General features: G+C 38.9%; 1 protein-coding gene across 9 annotated transcripts in view; it reads right to left on the bottom strand.

Annotated features, from left to right (window-relative positions):
- Positions 1-432: 432 nt before the first annotated feature.
- Positions 433-22553, bottom strand: part of DOCK9 (dedicator of cytokinesis 9) — a 271464-nt gene continuing 249343 nt past the window's right edge. For all 9 annotated transcript variants that reach the window (XM_063103055.1, XM_063103059.1, XM_063103061.1 and 6 more), the window contains 8 exons: positions 17621-17743; positions 16796-16909; positions 15081-15227; positions 11605-11815; positions 6514-6704; positions 3694-3794; positions 3419-3557; positions 433-1272 (listed from right to left, as the gene is read on the bottom strand). In XM_063103055.1, the coding sequence (XP_062959125.1) occupies positions 1150-1272; positions 3419-3557; positions 3694-3794; positions 6514-6704; positions 11605-11815; positions 15081-15227; positions 16796-16909; positions 17621-17743 (1149 nt within the window). In that variant the 3' untranslated portion in view covers positions 433-1149. The remainder of the gene's footprint in view (positions 1273-3418; positions 3558-3693; positions 3795-6513; positions 6705-11604; positions 11816-15080; positions 15228-16795; positions 16910-17620; positions 17744-22553) is intronic.

The following is a 22553-nucleotide window of genomic DNA, read 5'->3' as shown; positions in this document are numbered from 1 at the left end:
TATTCACTACTGGAAAATCAGCAATGTTATTTTTAATACAGATGTGGTACAGAATGTTTAATTACAGCAGGGCAGTGATTCCAGTTAAATAAAATTAAAAACCTTTATTTTCCCAAATATAAAATTACTAAGTTAATGTCTTAAAAGAAAATATAACATGGTGAAAGCTTTAAATTATATCACCATTCACCACAGAATTTATGATTTACCAATTACATACTCCATTTTGGCAAAAGGACTAAAGTTTTAAAAGTTTATGAACCTAATATAGCAAAGACTGTGTACATCTTCATATTGCACTCTTTTATGTACAAGAATAAAACAGTAAAGTCAAATGTATTTCATATACTAAGAACAGCACAAATCTGTCACAATTAAACTTAATGCAGAAGCTGATGTATTAAAAATGTAGAAATGTTATACATGTATGTACAGAATGCCAACACGGTATTAACAAACCATATATACATGACAATATACTGTACTACTTTTTACTTTTTAGCATAGTTGTGTTTATTAATATAGGCCTTTGGTTCTAAACTGCTTGATTAGTTTTAAGCTCACATAGTTTCTTAAGCTTTCATATTTTTTTAAATGCAAGGAAATGAGTATAAAAGCACTAAATCTCCTGGTTCACTGGTACAAAAACAACAATGGTCAGTTTCCTTAGGTCATCAAAAACTAGTCACAAAAATAGTTCTTGTATTCAACATGAATGTGCCACAGGAAAAAAAAATATTTTCAAGATTTTCCAGCTTAGCCTAAGGGCACAAGGTCACCTTAGCCTCAATTTCAGTGCTGCTGTCCCTGCTATGTACATTCCAGAACGCTTTTTTCTTTAGGCCATTTATTTTAATACTACTATGTAGGGAAGAATAAAATTTAACTCCAGCTTAAGAGTATACACCACATACCTCTGTTAAAACACAATGGAAACTGTGAATATTGCCAGTGAGAATTAAAAAAATATGTGTACCCTCTTAGGACTCCTATAGAAAATCTGCTATGAAATAACACAGTTCTTTATTCCCTTCTCTCCCATTCCCCTTGGCTTCTCCCTGTGCTCGGTCTCCCCAGCGATTGGCTTTAGAAATCATCCTGAGTTTGAAAATGACAAAGCAAGTCCCCACGCACATCCACCAGGTGCAATCACACAACTGAGGACGAGCTGGTCATCCCGTGGACCATGGTGCTTGTTGGAGTTCCACTGATGGCATTAAAGATGTGGAGGGAATTCGGTAAAACGCTTGTCTTCTCCTCCAGGGGGCAAATCTTGAGGCACAGAAACACAACATTATCAAAGTGAAATGCCCCAAACAAACATTTCTCAAAATGGTGAGTTTCACGTAAAACACAAAGCTGTCATCCAATAGTCACTCTGGTACTGTGAATAATGGTGTGCCAAGATACCTTGGCTTTGGCAGTTTGCAGAGAGACTATTTCTGATTATCTAGCAATTGACCATTTTCAGATTAGAATTGTAAGGAGAAAGGCAAGAACAACATGTTTTGTTTCCTTTACAAGTTAGAGTAGAGAGCTTTCTAGACTTACCAGATCATAAGGTGGCTTGAGGTCTATCTTACACATACTTGATTGGTACACAACCTAAGCCTTGTCCCTTGAAATAGCCTTTTAAAATGAATTTGGAGTATCTGTGTTCTCTCCTGGCTCCTTTTCTCAGGGTCTTACAAATTTCCATCATGGCAAAGAGAGAGTGGCTACCCTCTGACCCTGAACACATATCTTTTTGCTCCCAGAGGCGCCTGATGGAATCTAAGTGTAAGAATCGACCTCTTGCCAGGTGGAGACTCAGAACCCACACATGCAGAGGTTCCTCTGGAAACAACAGAAGCAAATCTACCCCAGGTCACAACCCTTTTGGCTTAAGGGCTGAAAGGGATTCAATCTTCATAGTTGTTGACATAATGGGAAGTTCAAGGTACAGATGAGAGTAAAGCATTGCATTAGAAGTCCATACAATCTGAGAGTTTAATAGTTTCAGCCCATAACTTCTTCCTAGTTTCATCTTTTCTAGTACCAAATGCTCGTACCCACTGATCAAGCTCTCTGTTCTATAGGAATCTGGAAGCTCCATGGAAAAGGTCTTGAGTTCATTCCCACGAGACCCTCCCTTTCTGCTTAATTATTCACACATTAATCATTTCAATTTTTTTTCTACTTTTTTAAATGTCCAGAAAAGGGTTGCTTTCCTTTGCACATGGATTGTCATTACGCCAATGTCTGCAGTCGCTCAAACTTAGTAATAACTTCACGTGAGTCAGTTTATCAGAAAAATAAAATTAAAAAATGACATTACCATCCCATCTGAATTTGTTAGCATGAAGGAGAAAAAAAAGCAAGTAGTTAAAGCTCAAACACTGAAGTTAGTTTCCTGCAACAGAAACTTCCTAACTAAATCTTTATGTGATATGATAACTGACACAAGCAGCCCTGGTGTCCATTTTACGAGCCTGAAAGATAACAACATTGGAAACAGACAAAACCGGGTTTATGTGTTATCAAGGTGCTAACATTAATCATAAAGACCAGGACAGGGCCGACCCCGTAGCTCACGCGGGAGAGTGCGGCGCTGGGAGCGCAGCAGTGCTCCCGCCGCGGGTTCGGATCCTATATAGGGATGGCCGGTTTGCTCACTGGCTGAGTGCGGTCATAGAAAAAGGACAAAAAAAAATTTTTTTTTAATTAAAAAAATAAAGACCAGGACAGTGATTCAGACAAAGTCACTGTGGTTTGGGAGAATGGATGCTTCTCTTTGACATTCACTTGGTACGGTGGGTGGCTGTCTCCTGGGATGAGTACTGAACCCACATACAGAATCCTACTAAAGAAATTCACGTATTCAGGAAAGATGCCTGTCATGGCAAGGAACCTAAAAGAAGTGGCCACGAAGAATCCACTACGGCATCCAGGTCAGCTGGAAAGAGCCAAATATCAAATAACTATGTATTTTTAAATGGCAAAAGACATATAATACAACAGATAATGTTTTAAGCCAGGCCAGTAAGCCCTGTTCTCTCAAAGGATTGAGTGTATCAAGAAGGCTGTAAGAATATCATGGATATTTTTCTTTTGTGTATGGGGCTGTGTGTGTGAGTGTGTGTGTGTGTGTGTGTGTGTGTCTGGACTGGGGTGGAGGGAGCCAAAGCTTATGAAATGATGGGGTAGGGGCTGCTCTCCCCCAGCTGCTTTCAATGGGCAACGTATTAGCTGTTTGCCAAATAACCCGGGACCAGAGAACAGCGGGAGTGTGGTATGCTACATTTGTCTTCAGGTGTCAAAACTCTGGAAGGATATCAGAAGGCTTACAAGGCCATCACAAAGTGTGCTTGAGACCCGACTAATCCACTCATCTTCAATGAGAAGAACTGCCAGCTGCCACGGCCGGTGTGGCACTTACCTGCGCATGCATGATTTCAGAGAGCTCTTTTGCCATTTCCCTGTAGTTGGTCTTCATTTCTTCCTGATACTCTAACTGGTCTTCTTTAATCAGACGCTCGTTGACTGCTAAAGCTTGACCACAAGCTTCCACAAATTGCCTGAAAAGGTGTGGGAGGGTGAAATAAAGGCATGCGGAAGACAAAGAATGAGTTCAGCTGGTAGCATCTCTTTGCTAATTGAGCACAGAAATGATCAATATTTGAAGAGAAAAAAGACATTTTCAGTGTGCTTTACCTGAAAACTTCCTTAAGCAATTTCACCTTATTGTCAGGATATCTTTTTGTGTTTGTGTCATCTAAGAAAGCTCGGGCATAGGCTAGTGGACCAGCATTGACCTAGATAAAGAACAAAGACTTTAAATAATGTTAGGAAGAAAATTACTACTGTCATTTATTTAGTTTCAGTTGGCATGCACTAAAAACACTGTTTGAGTGAGTTAGTCATGACTCCTGCCTTCTAGGAACTTAACGACCAAAGAGGAAACCATGAATGAAGTGTATACGGTTATATGTTGCTTGATTTCATCCTCTCAGCCATCCTCAGATGATGGTTCATTTTATGTATGAAGAAACTGATGCTCGGAAAACTTAAGGACCTGTTCAAGTTTGAACAGCCAATAAGCAAAATGCCACAGGTCAGAGCCCAAGTCTTCAATTCCAGGTCAAGTATTCTTACTAGAAAGGTGTTTAGCCACTGGAATTTGCTACACTACTCTGAACTAACAGGTTAATCTGGCAAATTCAGTGAAAAAGGGAAAGAATATAGTATGCATGCCAGTTTTAAAAAAAACAAGTGTTCACTTCATTGAACTGTGCAGACAGCCCTGAGCAAACTGATTTGCTGTCTCGGATGAAGTAACCATCTGAGGTGTGCTGGGCAGCCAGAGATTGGGAGCTTCTAGGAACATGGGGAGTGCGCCAAACCCTGCATCTCTCAGTGAGCTACGAAGAGTTCTCTGAAGTTGGATAAGTCAGGAAATACAGGAATGTGATGAGAAAAAAGACCGGACACACTGGGATTAGAAGGAGAATGCTCCAGGCATTTGTGACAGCTTGGAAAGTACTCAACCATGCAGTCATTGCCTAATTTTTCCTGGAAGTTATGGTGGGACTGGAAAGCAAGGGAGTAGAAAGAACTGTGTGTCTGTGGTTCTGGTCCAAGGTGTGCAGGACATGTACAGTCATGGCAGGAGCACTGAGCCACGACAATTCACACCAGACGTGGGGAGACAGGAGGGTATCAGCCACAATGGTGAGAGGTGGGGCCTCTGAGGCAGGAACAATTAGCTAACCTCCCGTGATGACTTAATGTGTAAGGGCAGGATGTATCCAGCATTAGGCTGGAACCACGTGAATAACTCGAAGACGACCCAACAATTTTAAGAAGACGCATAGAGGAAAGCTTATGAGACTTCGCTGGGTCAAATATAACAAGATCTTGGAGTGCGGTGCCAAGAAGCCATGCAGACAGCTCTGTCGCGTAAAGCAGCAACCCCAGTGAGCCTCTGGGTGAAAGAATTACAGAAATACACAAATAAAATGATAAAATTTATTTCCTCTGGCTCCAACATTCTTGTTATACTTGGTGGCACAAGTATAAACTTAATACTTAATAAACTTAAGTATAAATTTAATGGCAGGGCATATTTTGCCCTTTAGAAAGCTCAGGCTATCCAGTCCCACCCTTTACTAGTGCCCACACCCCTCCGCTGGCCTCTTAACAGAGGCTGGATGTGCCCACGTCATGTTATTCAGTGATTTCGATTTTAGCTGTAGAAAGTGGTGGCCTCTGGCCCCCGTTATGTAATCACTCACATCGCTGGAATATTTATATTCACTAGCTGATTTATTTTGGCACATCAAGTCTTTCAGGCCATAAGGGAAGAGATTGAAAACATCTGTAAATAATTTGTGGCAAATGACATTTAGAAAAATGTAAGGCAACAACTCATGATTCTTTAGAGTGGATCTGATGAAAAGTTAACAAAAAACTGGATTCAGAAAAATTAACCAAAAAACCCTAAACCTAGATATTACAATTTACATGTAACTGTCATAAACATACCCTTTTTGAAAGAAAAAAGAAAACAATGGGATATAGGATACACACATACACACACACACACACACACACACACACACACACACACACACGCTTGAATTATTTATATACACTTAGAAATATCGATAAAGCAAGAAGCATAGTGGTCACTAGAGGGAAATGATTTAACATTTACCAATTATCCAAGAATCCACATAAGATAACTTTAAAAAAACCTCTTATTGAAGTGTAATATGCAAACAGAAAAGTGCATATATCAAAAGCAAACTGGACGTATTTGTTAATCCATACTTAGATCAAAGGTGATCTTTTCAATAAATGGTACACTTCACTTGGATGACCATATAGAAAAAATGTATCTTGACTCTTACCCTATATCACATTCAAAAATCAATTCCAGATGGATTGCAAATCTAAATGTAAATGCTGAACAAAAGAGGAGAACATCTTTAAATCTTGGAGTAGGCACAAATTTCTTAAAGGGAACACAAAAAAATGCCACCAGTAAATGAAAAATTGATTGAGTAGGCTAAATTAAAATGAAGAATTTCTGTTAATCGAAATATACTGTTAAGAGAGTAGAACTTAAGGTACTTTTTCAGATACAACTTTCACAGAAACCAGAAAACAACAATTTTATAAGAAAACCTACAGCTATCCTTATACTCAGAAGAGTCTTGATGCATCCAAAACACCTAGAATCAGGCACTTAGAATTCCCCAAATTACTAGAAAATCAGGTTAATATGGAGAGTGGTCTCTTGTTCCCAGCACTCAGCTTAGTGAGCATGACAGATCTCATAGGTGGGGATGAGTGGAGGTCCTAAGGCTACCTCCACCTCTGATATCAGGGGAAACTGCAGGAAGGTAAGGGGGATCACCTGAAAAACCAAGGATCTAAACCAGACCTTGCTGGTTTGAACGACCTGAAATTCACCAAGGCGCAAGGGAGCTTTTCACTTGGTTGCCCTGAGGCTGGCTTTGCCTGGCTCACCTGAACGCTCACACTACCCTGGAGTTTGAGCTGCAGTTTGATCATGTCTACATCAGCCGAGGAGCACAGCTGCCGGAGCTCAGCCACCTTCTTACTCATCTCATCAATGGCCACTTCAATGGGGTTCAGATCTGTGTGGTGCTGGTACATGACAGGGATCCGCTTCTTCACATAAGGGAAACAGTGTATTGCTGCAGAGGAACGAGGTCCAGAAGCATTACATGGTTTGCACCATCTTTATCATTATGAGGTAGAAGTAGTTATTATTCCCATTTTACAGAAAAGGATCCCAAAGCTTGCCAAAGTCACATGCCAGTTATTTGTGGAACCAGAATACTGTCTTCATTTTCAACCGTGTATGTTTAATGACAGGTTGTATCATATAAAGTCAATAGAGCTGAATCCCTGTTATCACTTTAATGTGAGAAGTGTGTCTTTGAAGAAATCATTTTTATCATTTCTTGCTCAATTTTCTCACCCATAAACGCCCTACATTCCTTGGAAGTTGTGAGATCTGAGTGTTAGTAGAAGATTCCTTTGAAAACACCAAAGACTAAACAGTTTTATATTACATAACATATTAAGTCTAGAAAATAGTTCCATAAAACTATCCTTGTGAAAATTCATTTTTCTCCACAGAACCACTTTGAATCATATACTAAATTTGCACAGATATGAGAAATCAATGAAAAATAACAAATGAGAATATATTTCCAAGCAAAGAATTTCGTGAACGAGAAATTCACAAACTGTTAGAGCTGCAGTATTAATAAAGGTATTTTGGAACTTATAGGAACAAACAAGAAATATAAATAAAAGTATTTATTTTTTCTTATACATTTTTTTAACCAAAAAAGTTGATTAAATTTGTTTTCATTTATAATAAGAAGATAGCTGAACATATCAATACCAAAGAATTAGTTTAAAAATTAACAGAAAAACAGTAGGTTCTAATTTGGGTCTTTTCCACATTTCTATCTTGTTGCTTTATATGGTACATACATATCCATGATATTCTCATTTAATATATATTTACTAATAAGCATGTAGATATGCACTTAAATTTTATTTTTTAGCAAGCAAAAGTAAGATGGGTTTGGTCATGTTTGGATTCATTACAACTAAGTAAGTGGCTGGGGAGAGTTTATTCAGGAAGGACTTAACACAAAACAGGAAAAAGGGTCAGTGCCCTTAAAACACAGTTCCTATGGGCCAACCAACATGTTGAAAAAGCTGGAAAAGATGTCCAACCTCATCTGTCACACATTTAAAGGCCTGTTCTACTCTCAAAGTGTTTTATCAGTTGCAGGTCAAAGGTCTCTGCCTTGGGTTTCTTTTGTGTTCCTCGTGGACACAGTTTTTAAATAGCAGCACCAGGACTGATTAATCCTCTTTGAATGAAGGCTCCTTTTGTAGGATAACAAGAACTAGGCATTGGTGCTTACCAGCCAGGAAAGCAGCACTCTGACCAGAGGAAGATATTCCTGTATTGGGATAGATAGCCTGATGTGCTTTATAGAGGAATGCCACCACATTCCTTTTGTAAGGAAGGAGTCCCTGTGGAAATGTCAAATGGGGCTAATGGCTATGTCACAACACTGCAATTAGCATCACAGTATTTTTGAGTGCCATAGAGTGATAGCTCCACTATTTCAGAGAGAAAAACCAACTTTAAGGGTAATGTTTGTGAGGTGTCCATGATTATACCGATTTCACTCTGTAAAAATCTTGAGCCACTGCTGCTTGTGACAGTAACTGGAGACGTCAAGAGGTAAAGGAGAGGTAAAACACTGCTACTCAGAAAAAACTCAGTCCCTGCTGAGCCCACCAGGTCCATCTGATCTGGGATACGCCCCTGCCACCCAGCTGTTCCTCGCATCCTTGCTGGCCTCATGTCTACTCCTCTCTCTCAGCCTCCAGCCACAATGGCCTCCTTCTTGTTCCCTGAAAACCCCAGGCATGGGCACCCTCTGTGCCCTGCAGCTTCTTCTCCCCCCAGATGTGTGCATGGCCCACCCCTCACCTCAGACGTCACCTCCTCAGTGATGCTGACCCCAGCTACCTCATTTCAACCCCACATTCCCAGTCTCCTTTTGCTTCTGTCCATAACACAGGTACATTTACTCATTGACTATCTATCATCTGTCTCTCCTGTTTGAATCTAAGCTGCACAGGGTCACAGATCTTTGTTTTGTTAGTATTCCAAGTTGGAACACTGTCAGTGCTCAATAAATTTTGTTGAATGAATAAAGGAATGCATTACTGCTCAAATAACTACAAGAGAGAGCAAAGCAGCCCTAAAAGGCAGACTGACTGAGCAAGCCATTATGTTATAAATAAATGGCCCACAGAAGTGATCTGTGGCCCTTGAGAAAGGAATGAGGAAGACAGAACTGATAAGTGTGGTGCCTGTAAGGCCTGCTTGGACTGAATAGAAGGCGGAGGGCAGCAGGATATTTCCAATCTGCGTAGGAGTCTGGGCATGATTTGTAAGACTTTTGAACAGTGATTAGGAAGAAACTCCTCAGCAGAAGTTCTATGAAAGAAGGAAAGGGAGGATCTTGTTGCGGGCTAGGCTCAGAAATTTCCACCAAAGGAGCTAGAGGAGGATCACGAGGTTTTTCAAATGATCACACAGTTGCAGCTAATGGACTGGGAACTATCCAGGAAAGTGAATCTTTGCCAAATTCAGAGGGCAGGGAAGGCCAGGACTCCCCTACAACCTGGAAGGCCAAAAGTCAGACTGACGCAACACAGTGGAAGAATAACCTAAAGCATTAATAACTGAAGGGAAAACTCACAACTTTGAAGCCTTCAGAATGTCCCAGCGTGTTTATCTTTAACTAAAGATTGATATGGAGTATATATTTTTAGTAGCATTTTTATAACCCTTTCTTTAAATCTTTAAGCTGCCCAGTAACAATTCTTTCAATATTTTGAGGTTTTTCAGGGCAAAAACTTCATCTTTGTGTGTGTGTTTTATTGTACTGTAATCCTCTTTTGCTCATAATCAACCCCAAAAGGCAAGGAGCTCAATGGTAGATGAGATCTAGCAAAATGAAGTAAATTCTTTCCCTCCTGGTTACAATTTACGAAATTATTTCACACAATATAGATGTTACAACTCATTTTACAGATGAGGAAACTAAGGCACAGAGAGGTTGAGTAACCCATCCAAAGTCACACTGTGAAGATGTGACCCAGATCTCCAGGACCCCAGGCCAGGCTCTCCACTGCCCACGCTCTCCCAGCCCCACAGCTGTGGAAGGTGATCATTCCCCTGATCCCCGCCCCCAGGCACCTGTGTGTCTGCTCTGCCTCTTGCTGCAGTGGCGTTACTCTTTGTCCTCTCTGTTCTGGCAGATATGGAGCTTTGCTCACAAGCTTTATCTAATCAAAAATAGTTCTGTAACAAAATGGAGAACTATAACCCTAGGGGAAATATGCCCAGGAAAAACACCCTATGATAACTGTTTAAGAATCAGTATGCTACCTTAATAATCCTAATAAAAATCCTGGCCTTGCTCAGCAGTGAGCTAGGTTTACTTAAAGCAGCACTTCTCAAATGAGTGTGCATCAGAATCATATCAAGGGCTTGATGAACACAGATAGCTGGGCCCCACCCCTAGAGCTTCTGATTAAGCAGGTCTGGGGCTGGGGCCTGAGAATTTGCATTTCTAACAAGTTCCTGGGGATGCTGCTGCGGCTGATCCTAGAACAACCTTTGATAACCACTGATTTAAAGAATCACAAGTAATGTCATCAGAGCTGTACAGACAAACAGAGTAAGCTGGTAATTCCTGTAAAAAGATTCCAAATAGAAATGTAGTTTTCTTGCTTAAATTTGCTACTGAGGTATCCATTAGAAAAATAATTCATTCACATATGGTGGGGGGAGGGCTAATGTTTGTGAGGACCATATTGTTTGTACTTTACATATGTTTTCTTATTATTATAAAAGCAGAAGCAGAAACACTTTAAGAATGTAGATTTGTTTTTGTTTTTTTAAACTTTTAACCCATTTCCCTCATAGGGAGGGTGAAAGATGCCCTGTGATACGCTGTCCTGAGCTATTTTACAATAATCGATACTCTTTTTTTGATAACAGCATTATTGAGATATAAATCAAACCCATACAACTCACCCATTTAAAGTTTACAATTCACTGGTGAGAGTTGAGAACCACCTGAAATGAAGCACCCTAACAGTGCTCCTTTCATTTGTTATGATAATGTGTAATTACAACATTCCATGTCATTGCCCTGATGGGAAACTCAAGACTTCTAGGGAAGCAGTGGGCACTTTCCTTGCTCCACGTAGCTAAGGCCACTCTTGGAAAATGTGCCTAAATGGTGTTATCGACACACCTGGCATTCTGAACAGGCCTCCCCCCACTTATTTAAGTCAAGAAAATGTGTCATTTTAGGTTGCGCCAATTATGTTGCTGGTCCTAACCTAAGAATGGATAGGTTAGGCTCCCCTAAAGAAGGTAAAATCACTCCCGAGATGACTCTACACTTGTCAGAAACTGGGAAATGATGCAAAACACATTTCCAAGAATGGGTTATCAATGGCGAAACAGTGCCGAAGGGATCAATTATAACTGCATGAGCTGAACAGTGAGCTTCCTAGACCGGAGGTATTCAAGCTGAAGCTGGCCAGCTACCGTCAGCAAGGAGGTGGAGGGGATCCAGCCTCACATCCCATTTACTTGCTCAGCCTAAAATTACTAGCAGGTCCATGCTGAAACCTGTGTAGTAGAGATAGGGCTCTTCCCCTGAGAACACACAGCACTATGCCCTCAGCACAGACTGGGGAGGTTCCACATGGGTTTTGGGATAGGCTGTAGATCACCCAGAATTGTGTGCAAGAGCATCCGGTCAGATAAGGGCCCACTGTTTTCATCAGATACAAAAAAAGGTAAGTGACCTTATATTGGATATGAACTTCTAATCTGGTAGAAGAAGAAAGTGTAAATAAATAAATAGAAAAATGTCAGAAGTATTCAAAAGTAATAAGGACTATCCAGTTGGGAGAGCTCTTCATCTTGGGGTGGAGCTGACATCGGGATGTGGTTCTCGGGAAGCCTACCTGTCAATATTGTGCGCCGTTTGCACTGTTCTTCCACCCCACCCTGCCTTTTCCCAGCCTGGGTAAAGGGCATCTCGAACATGAAGCGGCGAATGTTGTGTGATCTTTCAAACTCCGTTTTCCTTTCTTGTAATTCTTTCTCATCAAAGAATGGGATCACGTGAGTCACCTGGATATATGCATACTTGGAATCCAGATCCTTAGGGTTGACCTTTAATTGAATGAGTGAAATGGAAGATTGGTGCTATATGAAGGAATCTCTCAACCCTTGCCCAGCTGTTTTTCCAACTTTTTATTAGTAAATGTGTTGGGAAAACTTAGTACAGCATACACCCACACACCCACCACTTAGATCAACAACTGCTAACATTTTGCTATATTTGTTTCAAATATACACACACATATACAAAATGTATGAATATGTATACACACACACACACACACACACACACACACACACACACACAGGCACACACACACACACACACGCAGGCACACACTTTTTTAGCTGAACCATTTCAAAGTAAGTGGTACTCATCAGGATATTTCAGCCAGTTTCTCCTGAAAATGAAGACTCTCTCCTCTGTAACCACAATACATTATCAACCTACCAAAGTTAACAGTAATTCCCTAATATCATCCAACACCCAGTCTGTATTAACATCTTCTCAAATGTCTCCAGAATGTTATTTATAGCTACTTGTGTCTGAACAAGAATCTAATCAATGTTCACACTTTACATTTAGTTGTTATGTCTCTCTAGTCTTGTTTAATTTAGGAGAATTCCCCACTATTTTTTTTCAGGACATTAATTTTTTGAAGAAACCGTGCTAGTTTTCTTGTTGAATGACCCCTGCCACTCCCCAGTCTGGATTTCTCTGATTGTTTCCTAAACTGTGTTTTTATATGTTTGGTTTAAAGAGAAAAATGCTTAATTTTAGGAAAAATGATTGAAATCTAGGCCCCCAAATTATCATTACTCTGTACACAGACCAGATCAGATGCAAACACCTGTAGATTAATGTAATACAGGTACAGATTAATCTAAGACTAACACAAGTTTAGTTCCTGATTAACTCAGCACATAAATGCTTCTAAAACTACATTGCTAGAATTGGTGGTGCCCTCATGGTGACATGATAGAAAATTAAACATAGGCATTTTCCCTACCGAAACGAAAGCTAGTTTATAGGGGAAGCAAATCAATTTTGCACATTTTAACTGTACTTAATTTTCTAGAGCAATAAAAGGGGACAAAGAAGAAATGACTGTGCAGAGAGCTCAGAAGACTGTACGTGTACAAGGGCAGGCAATGAATGAGAGATGGTTTTACTGTTCTTGTAACAGAGATGTTTGTGAAGAAAAATGAAAAATAGATGTGAAAGTGCCTTACACTTTAGAAGTTAAAAAATAAAGGTATAGGAAGTTATTACTTGTATTTTAGAAAAAGCCATCTGGCCAATCATTATACTTGTATTTCAATCTATTAAACCTAACTTTCTTGAGTAGAAATAATTTAAAGGTAGTGGGAAGGAAATTTTCTTGCCTATTTTTCAGTGGCATTTCCCTACTCTCCATTTTGAAGGTTGTATGTATGTACTAGCAGAAGGAATGGAGGACTGGTGTTTGGTGGAGGAGGAGGTCCAGTGACTCTTTCAGCTGCCCTATCACGGGCCACGTATTAAAAGGGGAAGAATGATTAAGAACCTAGAGAACAGGCTGTAATATTAAAGCCAGCACTTGATCCAGACAAAGCTTTAGGTTTCAGAGAAAAGGAAAACTGGACCTGAGTAATTTGGTCTACAAAATACATAGGTCTTAATAAGGTTGTACTGAAGTTTCTGGTTAAAAATGGTCCCGTGACATGTGTTTATCCCTTTTCCTTTGCACAACTCTATTAAAATGACAGTAAAGAATTAGCCCGCAAGGACCCAGGAAAGAGGACAGAAGACAGCAGTGAGGAGAGATTTTTAACAATTTGGGGAGACAAGTGCATAGAGGAATGTGGGCTGATGGGGCAGGGTGGAGAGAGTTCCAGCCCACATTACCACACAGGTGGCGACAGTGAGTCAGTGCACTCCTCAGAAGCCCAAGGATGACCAGTACTTGTGACACCTCAGATGAGAGTGACTGAGTGAGGTGTGGGAGGAAAACAGGACAGGTGGCCCAAAGTGTCCATCAGGCATCAGGAACTCCAGGTTCCCCTCCCTAGTCCCAATTCCACATAAGAGGAGAAGTCATTCTCTGGAGAAACTGGTCTGGAAAAACTAAGTAGGTTCACTAGTCTCAGCAGAAAGCAGGGACAAGGTTCAGAGTGGAACAAAGGCAGGTAAGGGAGAGCTGCAGGTCAGACGTGATCCCTTCTCCCTTCTCCTCTCCTGCATCCAGAATCTAGCAGTTAGATGTTTATCCCCTGCCTTCCCACTCCTCTCCCTAGCTCTTCACCTACCCGGGCAGGAGACTGGAGGATTCTTCTCTGGAGAAAATGATGAGCCCAAGGAAACACACGGTAGACACCGGGGACTCCAAAGGAAAGCTCAGAAAAGGGGGCTGGCCGATTGATTAGAACATGATAACCTTGGCTAATAACACCAAGGTCCAGGGTTTGATCCCTGTACCGACCAGCCAGCAAAAAAAAAAAAAAAAAATGGAAGTAAGGATTACTGCAAAATGGTGCCCTTTGAAAGAAGCAGGGCTTATCGCTGGTAGAGAGCTGCAGAGGAGGAGCATTTTTTTTTTTTTTTTTTTTTTGTCATTTTTTCGTGACCGGCACTCAGCCAGTGAGTGCACCGGTCATTCCTATATAGGATCCGAACCCGCGGCGGGAGCGTCGCTGCGCTCCCAGCGCAGCACTCTACCGAGTGCGCCACGGGCTCGGCCCAGGAGGAGCATTTTTAATACAAAGGACAGGAGTTCTATCTTTGCCTGGGTTTCAAGAAGCAGAGGGATACCTAACTTCCTGGAGATATCCTGAAGAGTGCAGGACACATAAATGTACAGGAAAAATGTGCAGCTTCTCTAAACAGAAACTACAGCGCATTCCTACAATCATGCTAGCTGGTGAATTCACTCTTTGGTCTATCCCATCTGTCCACATATCCAACAATCAGTGACAGTGTCCAGGCATCCAGGCACAGTGCAAGTGCAGGAAAAGAGTGCAGTAACAGAACCTTGGACCCTACTCTTTGAGAGTTTCTAAACATCTGGACTAAAAATGGTAAAACCCTTCAGATGTTAATTATTTCATAAAAGATGTTTTTAAAAGTATGCAATAAAGATTTGCTTAATGTCAAGCATGTAATGGAAAACACAAAAAGGTAAGAAGAAAAAAATACAGCTGCCACTCAAGGCCAACCATACTTAATTTTTTCCTGTTTGTCTTTCTGTACACATTTATGAATATATAATAAGTAACCAATGACACAGAATCAGAACAATATTATATTGTTATGAAACTTATCAAAACATGGACATACCTTGCCAGAATCCTGTATCATTTTGACATTTTCAGAGCCAAATTTATCTGAATAAAGTTTAAGGAGTCTCTGAGAAATTTCAGACAGAGGTGTGAGTTTGGGTTCTTTGTAAATATACTCCTTTCCATCTTCATCTTCAAAAAATCCCTGTGATACAAAGCACAATTAGAGCTACCCCCAAATATATGCCCAAAGCTCACCACCCAGGAAGGGTTCTTTTGTTATAAGGGTGTAAAAAAAAGGGGGTGGGGGTGCGGGGATGACTCTAAAATAAAATCCTACTTAAAGAGGCTTTTTGAATAGGAAGGAAAATAATAATAATGTGAAGTCTGGGTGCAAAGACAAAGGAAAAACACAAAATTGCAAATTATTCAAAAATGCTGTCATTAAGTGTTGAGTGAAATGAAAGATTTGGGATTCAAGACTGTGTTCTCTCAGTGAAGTCTAATGATGGAGTCAAGCCTGTTTCACATTCCCAAAAAGTAGAACTCACTAAAAAATTAGCAGCAGCCTGCAACGGGCAGGCCTCAGAAATGCATACACCTTTTCTCCTGATGGCTCCCATTTACACAGGATTTTACGGCATGAACTGAAGCATTCAGGTCTGGAGTAGGTTTAGCAGAAGTTACACAAAGCTTCTGTAAATTGTATTGTGCTTTACCAATGAGAAAAAATATTAAGACCTGTAGTGCTATATCAGAACATATTCTCATTATCACCAGTCTGTTTTGGCACCAATCACGTTTGACTACAGGCTTAGAATTGCATGGGAAAGTGAAAAAGGTTGAAAATTTAAAACTGCAGACTGGGGTTAATATTTGAAATAATTTTTTAAAAAGTTTCTCATCTAAAATAAAAGAGAGAAAATGGTGCAAAAAACATATATTCATATATTAAAAAAACAGGCTAACATGAAACGAAAAAACATCCACATCAAACTAGGAGTTTAGATGCAGTAATTTCACTACATTACTTGCTTTTTAAGCATTTACTGTAATTACCTCCACATCTGTTTCACTGTCTGTAAACTGGTATTGCTATAAAGTTATAAAAGACAATAACAGAATAAATTGAAGGTTATAAAATGCTCATAGAAAACCACACACCCTAAATAAGTGGATTATAATTTATATCATTTAGCAATGTTAGAGACTTGAAGGTTAAAATTTAAGCTAAATTTAAGTAAACTCTTCTATATAGGGTTTCTGAAATATTACAATGGTAAATGGATTTGTGGAGATATTATATTACAAAAGATAAAGATGAACAGGCACAAAGGAAACCAGAAAGTCTTAATTTTGGTTTAATACATGCAATATAAATGGATAAGGAAACAAGTGATTTATTTCTATAGATGGAATAAAATGTTAATTTTTTTTTTTGGAGTTTGTAATGACTAGACAGATATACATATAGACTTGAAAAGGAAACTTGCAAACCACACTGAAGTATCAAACATACTGCTAAAAATGTCTTACGGAGGAAGAACTTACCGCTGCCTTAAGAAAGTAATAAAGAAAAGACAGAAAGGAAAAAAGCAGAAAGTTTACTACTGAGGAAGATAACAATCATACTAAATCCAACAAATTCATCAGATCAGCATTTATAGAAAATAGAAAATTTACAAGATATAACTTTATAGAATTGTAAAAAAAAAAAAAAACAAAACAAAAAACGTACGGCCTTAGGACAGCCTGCTGAATGGAGAGACTAACCTGTCCAAAGAAGGCTACTCGAAAGTAGGTGCCCAGGAGCCTGCGGCCCGAGTGCATGACCTCGGTCACTTTGCTGTAGGCCCGGTGCAGGGTGTCATACAGATGCGCTAGCCTCTAGAAAGCAGAACAAACCCATTTCTTCCCACTTGCAAACAGCAGAATCAATTTTAAAATTACAATTTAACGTGATAGTGTAGGAGAAAATTCCTTGAACTTGAGTAAAAAAAAAAACAAAAACAAGAATATATTTTGATTATACAACTTGTAGTGATTGTTTATGAATGGTAATGTTTCCTACCCAATGGGCCAACCTGCATGAGGACTCATCAAATTCCCACATTATAGTAAGTAAATTGTCTTCAAGCTAACATGAGATGTCAGAGGCAGTCCTCCAATGCCATTTTTAAACTTTGTTTTTCCTACTCCATTTGAATATGCTAAGAGAAACCAGACAACCTCCCTAGCCCAGGAAGAAGGGGCACTATTTTCCCATGTAGATGGAACAAAGAAGAGTTCTGAGGCAAAGGCACCTGGTGATTACAAAACTATGTTCAGGACAACCTTTCAAAAGTGGGGTGCTGGGGTGGTAACCCTTGTAGTTCGAGATGTGGGGGTCTGCATGGAGGTGGGGCCCATATATGTGTGATGCCTGATGACTCTTTAGAGGCAGTGACTAGTGCCCACCTTCAGCTTAATGTGGAGGGTCAGAGATCACCTGCTCATCACTGACCCACGGTCTGCTTGCTCTTTGCATATAGGCAGGTCTGGGGATATGTCACACCTGTATCCTTTCAAATAGGAAAAAACAAAAAGTCACTTGGCTACCTCAAAATCCCTCCGCTTCTCATAAATGGGAATGATGAGTTTGTAGATGTCAGCGATCAGCTCATAGCGTTCAGCTTTCCAGAGTCCATCTGCACACTGCTCGAGTAGCTCCATCAACACGTCCTGATCAGAGAGGAAGGCCGCCGGCCAAAGAACAGTGTTATGGGGAATGTGACACTGTATTCCTTGCAGATTGCACAAGTGGTAAGACTACTAGGAGGAAAATTTCAAAATACCTATTTTTAAATGCTAACTTTCATGCTAGTAACAACTCATCACTATGTTCCTTTTTAAGGAACTATTTTTTTTCAATCATGTTTACAAGCAAAAATGAAAAAGGGTCTCATTGCATGATGATTTTAATAGTTACTTGCATGGAAAAACTAACATTTATAGCTTCATACCGATTTTCAACTTTTGATCTTTGTTCTTTCTTTATAAATATAATTCAGAAATTTCTTTTTCCTTTCTGAGGAACAAAGACAATGCTGAGACATGGAGAGTTACTAAGCATGACTTCAAACCAAATTAAACATCTTAGAGAAATTTAGTGATAGTCTATTTCTGGACTCTATATGTCTATCCTTGTGCCAATACTACATGGATTTTTAAATTTTATTTTGGGGGCACTGGCCAGTATGGGAATCTGAACCCTTCATCTTGGTGTTATCAACACTGTGCTCTAACTGACTGAACTAACTGGCTAGCGGACAAGGAATATTTTTGATGCTATTGTAAATTGTACTATTTTAAAATTCTGATGTTTTTTTTTCCCGAGGAAAGTGATTTGTTTGAATAAGATTGAAAGTCATCAGCATATTTGTTTCTAGGAAATATATAATCATTAGCAATATAGTAAAACCATGGTATAACAATCTCTAAATATGAAGAAGGCTGATTGATTTCTATATATTAATCTTGTATCCTATGATCTTTCTAAACCAACATGAGTTTTAGCAGCTTCTTTTGTAAATTTCTTGGGATTTTCCCTGAAACGTAAGACAAAATATCTTATGTCAGTAAAGAAAGTTTTATTTCTTTTTCTTGCCTTACTATACTGGCTAAAACCTCCAGCATGATGTTGAATAGAGTGATGAAAGCAGATATTCTTGTCTTTTTCCCAATTTTAAGGGGAAAGCATTCAGTCTTTCACCATTAAGTATGATGCTAGCTGTAGGGTTTTTGTAGGTAATCTTTGTCAGGTTAAGGAGGTTCCTTTCTATTCCCAGTTTTTTATCATGAATGGATGCTGAGTTTTGTCAAGTGCTTTTTCTGCATCTATTGAGATGGTCATATGGTTCTTCATATTTTTGCTGTTGATATAGCAAATCACACTGATTGGTTTTCCAAAGTTGAACCAACCATGCATTCTCAGAATAAACCTCTTGGTCATAATGCATTTCTCTCTTCTATATATTGCAAGATTCAATTTGCTAATATTTTGTTAAGGGTTTTATACTTGCTTTTTAACGTTTGTATCCTCTATAATATTATAAATGAAGGGCAAGCAAGCTCTGTATTTTTCATTACTGACCTAATGTTTCATTGCAGGCCTAACGCCTACAAAGAAAATAAACATTTTTAAAGTAGTTATGAATCAATTTACCAGAAAATACTATCTATGCAAGACCATTAACTCCTATGTCATATTTATAACATACAAATCATAAAACTGTCATTTGTGTGGCTGAAGTCTGTACCAGTGCTTATAAAAAGATACAGCAGTTGTCTCATGCTTTTACTGTAGGTCTCATTAATTGCAAACACTAAAGCCAGATATATGTAGTAATCACCATAAAGCTATAGACAAAGAAAAAACCAGAAGACATTGTAACACCCTTTCTTTTCTTTTGCATTTTTATTATAAAGATGTATGCCTTTCTTATTTTTGTCTCAAATCCTTTCCAACAATCTACCCATGCTAAGAATGACAAATTTTTATGATTCTTTTCATGCTCTGCTGATTACTAAAAGCTATATAAAAGAAAAGCATTAAAAAAAAACTTGTACAATGTCAGTGTCAATATATTTACTTTTCCATATTTACGAAACTGGGGAATATATTAGAGGTCTAACCTAAACTGGTGTTTGTGAGGATCAAATAAAACTTTACTCATCAAAATGCTCTGAAAATTGTAATTTCTGTGTGGTAACTCACAGGTAAGTTAAACAAACTTCCCTTATTTCAATTATCATTTTCTTTGTATTAATTGAAAAAAAAAATCTTACTTCTGCTGGGCTATATAATATCCCAAAGTGCCACATATATATATATACTGGGTAGTCAAGTATTTCTTAGATGAATGAATCAGTTTGCATTTTTCTTAGTAACATTAACAATATTACTAGGTAATAACTGTCCTTTGCTGCAGAGATAGGATTCCCTTTACTAAATCCGTGCATTTATCGCATATCTTAGGTCAAAGACACCGTCAGTGGATATTTATTGAGCATCTCCATTGTCGGTGGTGCTGTGGGACTGCAGCAGAGGTGGAAGAATTCTGAGAAGACCCAACTTCCTATAGGAAGGAGAACATCATACCACCAAGGCATTCTTCTGATAATGAAACAGTCAAGGGCATGGAACTTTTCCCATTTTAAAACTATTCTTAGGTTTAACTTAACAGACTAATCATGTGATCCCTTCTGTTCTCACTGTTGGGGTTTTGTTCAAAGAGAAATGTATGTTTTTTGTGAAAAACTGCAATTGGTCCTGTTGATATGCTATGGTTCTCACTGTAGATATAAATATACAATGATGACACCTGGTTTATTGTGGATTAGGTCAAATAAACCTAAAGATTTTTAATTCCATGCCATAGCAGTTACAGCATCATAAGAATCCAGAGTAATTTTAATCTAATCTCATAAAAATTGAAAATCCTTCTCAAAAAGTTATAAAAGTTGTTACTATGCACCATCACCACCACATCACTAATACTTTCATTCATTCATTCATTCATTCATTCATTCATTCAGATATTTTACCAAGCATCTACTGCATGCAAGGCACAGTGCTTGAGGTTGGGGTTGTAAAACAAATCTATATAAACAGAATTAAGTCTGTAATTTATAAAACTTGCTTGATAATTTTACAAAATATGGAGGACAGGTTTTGGATGATCTATTAGACTATGTGGCATAAATAAAATTTGCTTCAAGGAGGGGGTCCCCAAGGACATACATGTCGTCGTTCAGAGCAGCCAGAACTGTTAATGTAATAGAGACTCATGACCACTGGCTGGAAGAGATCTGACCTATCTGTTAAGATACCTAGTATGGAGGAAAAAGTGATTTCAAATACATGCCCAAACTGCAAGTCACAAGGGAAGACACTGAACTGAGAGCAGCAGAGATTTATTTACTTGACAGTAGTCTGTGAGTCTCTGGTGAGAACTGAAGAGGCCAACTATCCTGTTCTCCTGGAGCTCAGTACTTCCTGCTCTCATAAAGCTCAGAGTCCACCACGGGAGATAGATCCATAAAAAAATTATGAAAAATAGTTCTAAGTGCACTGATAAAGAAATGTGCAGAGAATCAGGGATGCAGGCAGGAGTGGCATCTATCCAGCTAAGAAGGAAAGGGGAGGGATGGAAAGCTGGAGAAAGTGATGACTGCGTCTTAAAAGATGATCAGGAGTTAGTCAGGTGAAGACAAAAGGTGGGACTGGAAAAGGAACAAAAAGAGGGGAGACATTCCAGGTTGAGGGAACAGCATGGGCAAAGGCAAGGGAATGAAGATAGCATGGTGTGGGACGAATTTACGAGTAGTTTGATGGTTGGAGTATAAAATCTGAATGAGTGAGTGGCAAGAGATGAGACAGGGGAGGTGGGAAGGATTAAACATACACTAAATCGGCACATTCAAAGTCTTCTATGTCAACAATAAGTTAACTATTAAATATAGATAATTTTATGAGACATGAAAATATACAGACATAAATCTACTACCACAAGAAACAATGAAGTAAGTGTGACCCTTGAACAACAGGGGATTAGGGGTGCTGACTCCCTGTGCAGTCATTCAAAAAACCACATATGACTTTTGACTCCCCCAAAACTTCACTACTACTTAAGTACTTTGTCCACTTTCCTCCCGTGGAGTGGGGGGTGAGGTGGGGTCGGCAGGCATCGTTACTTAAGTCATAGTTAAGCACTTAAGAACTAATAGCCTACTGCTAGGTAGCCTACTTAACTGTTTAATTAGATATCTCATATATCCATGACATACCTATCCAAAATTTTTCCAATATATTTCTTGAAAAAAATCTGTGTGTGAGTGGACCCATGCAGTTCAGACCTGTGTATTATATAAGGAAGACATTACTTGATTTTAAAATGATGGTCTATCCATGTAAGGTATCTGTGTACAGCAATCTTTCAGGTATATTTTAAACAGCCCTAGATTTAGTCACTTAATAAATATATATCAAATAGAATTTATGGGTAGTCTTTTGGGTCAAATATTCCTAACTGAACACAGACTAAGATATAACAGACTAAAATATGATTACGATTTTTACTCTTGTTTAGTCAAACTAGAAACAGGTGGAAAGTTTAATAACAGTGAAACCTGAATTCAAGTAGCAGATGAGTACTGATATATATATATGATACATGTACTATACAATATAGATAACTGAGTTCATTATGAAAAAACCTGTTATATTTGGTACTAAAAATTGAACTTCAACTAGGGACACTCCCCAGAATGGCTGGGGAATGGGAAAGTTTGATAAAGTAAATAGAGCTTAGTAAATATTATAAAATAAGTATCACAATTTGATGGTTATCAAGAATTTGGAAATAACACATCATCAACTTTTATACTCTACTGAACATTATTTTATCTTCTATTCTGATTCAGGAGGCATTCAGGATCTGTAGTGTATCAGTCTAAATATCACTTATTATTGTAAAGAAATGGAAATATA

This window comes from Cynocephalus volans, chromosome 7 (genome assembly GCF_027409185.1).
Source record: "Cynocephalus volans isolate mCynVol1 chromosome 7, mCynVol1.pri, whole genome shotgun sequence".
Taxonomy (NCBI): Eukaryota; Metazoa; Chordata; class Mammalia; order Dermoptera; family Cynocephalidae; genus Cynocephalus; species Cynocephalus volans.
This window is presented reverse-complemented; position numbering and strand designations above follow the sequence as displayed.